We start from the raw sequence: 6,029 nt of genomic DNA, 5'->3' as shown, positions 1-6,029 counted from the left end.
TTTACATATCGGACGCTGAGCGTCCGGACGTGTCTCAGCCTTTATGACGTAGTGAGTGCGCCCCTGGCGCCTCGCTACGTCACAAACGCGACTGAAAAAGAAGCTCCATTTTGGAGCTTCTTTTTCAGTCCGCGCGGGAGCCGCGCCGTCTGAAGGCTCCGGCTCCCCCATGGACCTACCGGCGGCGGCGGCAGACTACCGCAAAGCGGTGGTTTGTACCCCGCCCTAGTTTTGGAAAAGAAAGAAGCTTGGTCCAGAACACACTGCAGAAGTCATCCAGGCTGAGACTGCTTTTAACTGCCTTGGCTCAATGCTGTAGGATTCTGGCAACTGCAGAGTCTTAACTACTTGAAGCTCTTCTAACAGAATATCCATCATTTTGCTACTATGTCTCATTTAAGTAAAGCCAAAATATTGTGTGTGAGTGTGTGTGTGTACAGGGACGTAGCCAGGATTTTAGGAAGGGGGGGGGGGGGTCCAGACTAAGTGCCACCATTATAATGGGGCTTGGGTGCGGCGGCGCAGCAGCACACACCATTCATTTTTCTATTGGAAGGGGGGGTCCAGACCCCAAGATCCCCCCCCTTGGCTACGTCCCTGGTGTGTATGGTAAGTCTTTGGCACTATTGAACAAACACAAGGGAATGAGATATTTCTTTAAAGCACCACTGAAGAGTCCACCTATTAGCTATTAAGGCAGAGAGGTGACCTCAAGCCACCCAAACACCTTTGTTTAAAAAGACATGAGACTCTTTTGATGGATCTTGTTTTCATGGATCTGTTTTTATGGAGCACAGCTTCTCAGGAGTGATGGGTCACACTATCAACTGAAATCTGTTAGAAGATAGAATTACCATGACTATCTTTTTGCCCATTTGTCTAACACAATCTATGCACTCCTAAGTGCTAAAATAGGACGTACTAAAACAAATGACAGCACTTGCCCATAGGGAAGCATAGGGGAATACTTGCCCTTAGGGAAACATAGCGGAATACGTGTCCATAGAGAAACCATACTTGTCCATAGAGAATCATTGGGGAATACTTGCCCATAGAGAAACTGTACTTTCGCGTAGAGAATGATAAGGGAAGACTTGCCCATAGAGAATCACTGGGGAATACATTGAGGAATCATTAGGCAAATATTCCCCAAGGACTGACACTCTATGGGCAAGTATTCCTGATGATTTCCTATGGGCAAGCCTTTCCCAGCGATTCCCTGGGCAAGCATGGGTTCTCATGGGCAAGTTCTGCCCCTGGCTTTAGTGCCTCCCTGCTGCAGTTTGTGCTGCTTGCCAAGAGTGGCTCCTCGGAGAGCCAGCCTTCTCTGCCCGCCAGTTCTGCAAAGTCCCAGCAGGGAGCCAGGGCAGGGGAAGCGGTCTGGAAGTGGGAGATTTCTGCGGTGTGTTTGGGATCTAGGCAAAGGAGGAGGAGGAGGAAGGAGGGAAGGAAGGAAGGAGGTGTCTCCTTTTTTGGGAGGAGTGGGTGGCCCCTTTCCCAAAGAGGAAGGGGAGGTAAGAAGTTCCTTGCAAGGTCTAGGGGACCAAACAAAACGCCTAGATTGAAGAAGAAGAAAAGATCGCAGGACTCTCCTCCTCCTCCTCCTTCTTTTCCTTTCCCCCTTCTTCCTTTTCTCCTCCTCCTCCTCTTCTTCTCAGCCTGGGAAAGAGAGAGAGAAAGCGAGAGAGCGAGCCATGCTTGGCTGGCCCCGCCATGGCAGCAGCTGACAGCCCCTGAGCCCTTGCCAGAGAGCCGGAGCCCTTGGGGTCTCTCTCTCTCTCTCTCTTATTCCTGGGGGGCTTATTGGGGGGCTCTTCTCAGGGGCTGCTGCCATGGGTCTCCCGACGCTGGAGTTCAGCGAGTCCTACTTGGACAGCCCGGGCTTCAGGGAGAGGCTGAAGTGTCACGAGGTGGAGCTGGAGAGGACCAACAAGTTCATCAAGGAGCTCCTCAAGGACGGCAGCCTCCTGGTCGGGGCCCTTCGGAGTGAGTAGGCAAGGAGTAACGGGGGAGTAGCGGGGGGGAGGGAGGGGGCTCTTTTGTTTGAGGAAGGATGGCAGGCAGAAGGGCGCCCCTGCTGGAGGCAGAAAAGTTCTCTCTCCCCTCCACCCACATTCCTTCCCTTGGATTTACGCAGAGAGTAGGCAAGGCGGGAGGGGTGTGTGGAGGGGAGAGAGCTTTTTAGCAGACGTCTCTTTGGCAATGTCTGTGAAGGACTGGCCACTCTCTCCCCCCTTCCTTCAGGTTGCCTAAGTCCTCTTCCCCCGCATCACTCCTACTGCCATCATCACTTCAGCATTGCTACTACTGTACTCTCACTTCTACTCCCATCCTCACTACTACTGGTAGCACTTCTCTCACCATCACTATTACTATTGCAATCACTTCTGCCACTAGCCTCATCATTACTACAGTACTATCACTTCTACAACTATCTTCATTGTTACTACTATCACTTCTACAACCATCCCCATTACTACTGCTATCACTATCAGCATTACTACTATTACTTCTACAACCACCTCATTACTACTACTATTACTTCTATCACTGTCTGCATTACTACTATCACTTCTACAACTATCCTCATTACTACTGCTACTATCATCTCTACTACCATCAGCATTACTTCTACAATCATTTCTGCAACTATCCTCATCATTACTGCAATCACTTCTACAACCATCCCCATTACAGCTACTATCATCTCTACAACCATCAGTATTACTACTATTATCATCTCTACAACCATCAACATTACTACTACTATCACTCTACAACTATCATCATAATTACTGCCACAACTTTTATAACCATCCCCATCATTACTACTGCTGTCACTTCTCCAACCATCCTCACCATTCATACTACTATCACTTCTACAACCATCCCCATCACTGCCACTACTATCACTTCTACAACCATCATCGTTGCTACAGCTATCATTACTACGACTATACACTACTACAGCTACAACCATCCTCACCATTACTGCTACTATCACTTCTACCACCATCCCCATAATTACTGTGATGTCACTACCACCACCATCCTCATTACTACTGTTGTCACTTCTATTGCTGTTATCATCACTACTACAATCTATAACCATCATCATTACTACTACTATCACTTTTACAACCATCAGCATTATTACTACTATCATTCCTACAACCATCCTCATCACTCCGCCTCCTATCAGTTCTACCACCATCATCACCATTACTGTGATCGTCCTGCTTTTTCCTCAAGACTGAGACACATTATTATCATTATCTATCATCATCATTTATTTATTTATTTTCACCATTGTCATTATCATTTGTATTCTGCTTTCCCCCTAAAACTGGGACTCAAAGTGGCTCACCATTTAAAAGAGCAGTCCAATTAAAAGTGAGTCCCTATATTGGGAGAAAGGCTGGATATAAGAAAATCATCATCATCATCATCATCATCATCTCAGAGCCTGGCTGGCTCATACATGGAGATGCAAGTCAACTTTCAGAAATTAAAACCAATATAGATAAATTACTTTATGGTTTTTATCCTTCCAGCTAGATGCATGGTGCTCCACATTTTGACAAATCAGGTGCCACCCTGTAGGAGTTTGCAGTTGCATATTCCATGGGACACAGAGGTTAACATTGCATACTCCTTGGAACACATAGCTTGCAGCCTTCGCTCCTCAGAGCAAGACAGTCAGTGGCATGGGGTAGCTTTGGGAAGGGAGAAAAATTAGAACTCCTTCCAAGTTAAATTTTCTTTCAGTCATCACATTTCTGCCATTGAGACATTGGAGATTGTCACATGTAAAAAAGGACGGGACTGAAGCGCATTGCTCCCGGCCTGATCACGCAAAGATTATCAGACAACACCACACTTATCCCATCATTATGCCATTAATGAGGTGGAATTGTTGTGTCACTTTCTGTTAACAGAAGTTTCTGTTCATAAAAAATTGATGGGATAATTTCTGGTCATTGATGGGATAAGCACAATGTGTGTGATAATCTTTGCGGGATAAGGATGGGAGCAGTCCGCTTTGCTCCCATCCTTTTTTCACATATGATAATCTCCATTGGCAGTAATTCACACCTAGAAATCTTATAATTGTTGTGTTTGTGTTCCCTTGGTCACTGCCTTCCCCCTTTTTTTAGGTGTCTAAACTGTATTTCTAAATGGTCAATTGAAGTTTTGTGTTACTGCAGTGTTAGAAATTTGGGGTCTGCAGGAATTTTTTTGTATTGTATTATATTTCATGAGAGGGGATTATTAATCGGGGCCAGTCCTTACACACACTCTCCTGTCACTACGCTAATGTTATAATTTATTTTAGACTATTGTCCTACTTCATTTCTATTTTGATGTATGGGTCATATAGAAATATATTGCAAGGGGAGAGAGGAAAATGATTAAAAACAAACAAAAAAAGACAGTATTAAAATGAAGTGTAAAAAAAGGCAGTCTGAAAATAATAGCGGTGGAAATCCCCAGTTGAATTTTATGGAACACACTTAAATATGCCTTAAAGGCTCTCCAAATCTCACATCAGCTGTGCATATTTAACTTGGAAATACATCTTGCTGAGTTCACCTGGGGTTACTTCTAAGGGTTGTGTGCTGGATTTCGTGTACATGTTGATAATGTATCCATGTAACAAAACTCATGTTTGTTTAAAGCATGCATCAAAGAGCTAGGTCTGGTTCTGGGACCGACTCTACTGTGTGCATATGATGGGACACACCCATTTGATGATGGAAGCCACAGACTTACTTAAGTAGTAGTAGTTGATTGGAATTAATGATGTTTATAAGCCTGTTTATGAGCATCCTGTATGCGTCTGGAGTCCTGCAACTATCATTTTCTGCTGTGGTCTTAATTTGGGAAATACGTGGGGTGTTTGTTTTTCTGATGTTGAGAAACATAGGAAGCTATTGAAGTTCAGATGCTTTGTTTCCACAGGTTGAATTTCTCTTATCCAAAATGCTGGGGAGCAGAAGTGTTTTGGATTTTTGATTATTATTATTTTTGGCTTTTGGAATATTTGCATATAAATAACGAAATATCTTGGAGATGGGGTCCACGTCTAAACATGATATTCATTTATCTTTCGTATATACATTACACATAGCCTGAAGGTTATTATACATTATTATAATATACAATATTACACATAATGCTAATAATTTTGTGCATGAAACAAAGTCTGTGTACACTGCACCATCAGAAAACAAAGGTGTCACTGTTTTAGCCACCCATGGTCCAAAACGCACTGCAGAAATAATCCAGATTGAGACTGCTTTAACTGCCCTGGCTCAATGCTAGGGAATTCTGGGAACTGTAGTTTTGTGAGACATTTAGCCTTCTCTGTCGGAGAGCTCAGGTGCCACAATAAACTACAATTCCCAAAATGCCATAACAACAGCCAGGGCAATTAAAGCAGTCTCAAACTGGATTATTTCTGCAGGGTGTTTTGGACCCATGTTGACAATTCTGGAGCATTTTGGATTTTGGAATCTTGGAAAAGAGATACTCAGTCTGTACCATTGCCATTTTCAAGTGGCAGCAACAGTTACCCATGGACCTATAATCTGGTCCCTTTAATTGGAGATGATGGGTATTGAATCTGCTCTGCTCCTGCAAAGCATGTAATATTGCCAGAGAGTTATAATGTTGTCATCTCCCCAGTATTTTATTTATATCCAGATTTTTCTATAATGAGATGAAATCATCATTCATGAATTAGTCTTCAAAAATCTTATGAGCCTAGTCTGACTGGGGAAAACTGATTCAAGGTTTCATGCTACAGTAGTTCATAGACAATTTGGGCCAGGAGGCAAGGTTCATGTTATACACATTATCCACTGGACCACTATTTTATGGGCAGGGACAGCACAATGTATAGTACTGTACTTAAATCTTTAGAGTTTATATTAAAGTTTGAGAACTTTTATAGTGATGGAACATCAGTGAACTGATAGCAAGAGGACTCATGCAGTTGAAGAACATTTAGCTAGTTTACTGCTTGT

At 43.6% G+C, this 6,029-nt stretch overlaps 1 protein-coding gene across 1 annotated transcript in view; it reads left to right on the top strand.

Moving 5' to 3' along the window:
- Positions 1-1,473: 1,473 nt before the first annotated feature.
- The window catches only part of ARHGAP42 (Rho GTPase activating protein 42), a 207,017-nt gene continuing 202,461 nt past the window's right edge, over positions 1,474-6,029 (top strand). Inside the window, exon 1 of the mRNA XM_089512781.1 lies at positions 1,474-1,986. Coding sequence (XP_089368907.1) covers positions 1,833-1,986 — 154 coding nt within the window. The 5' untranslated portion in view covers positions 1,474-1,832. The remainder of the gene's footprint in view (positions 1,987-6,029) is intronic.

This window comes from Sceloporus occidentalis, unplaced genomic scaffold, assembly GCF_023333645.1.
Source record: "Sceloporus occidentalis isolate IW3139 unplaced genomic scaffold, rSceOcc1.0.p SCAF_2, whole genome shotgun sequence".
Lineage (NCBI taxonomy): Eukaryota > Metazoa > Chordata > Lepidosauria > Squamata > Phrynosomatidae > Sceloporus > Sceloporus occidentalis.
The sequence above is the reverse complement of the archived record's forward strand: the minus strand, read 5'-3'. Positions and strand labels throughout refer to the sequence as shown.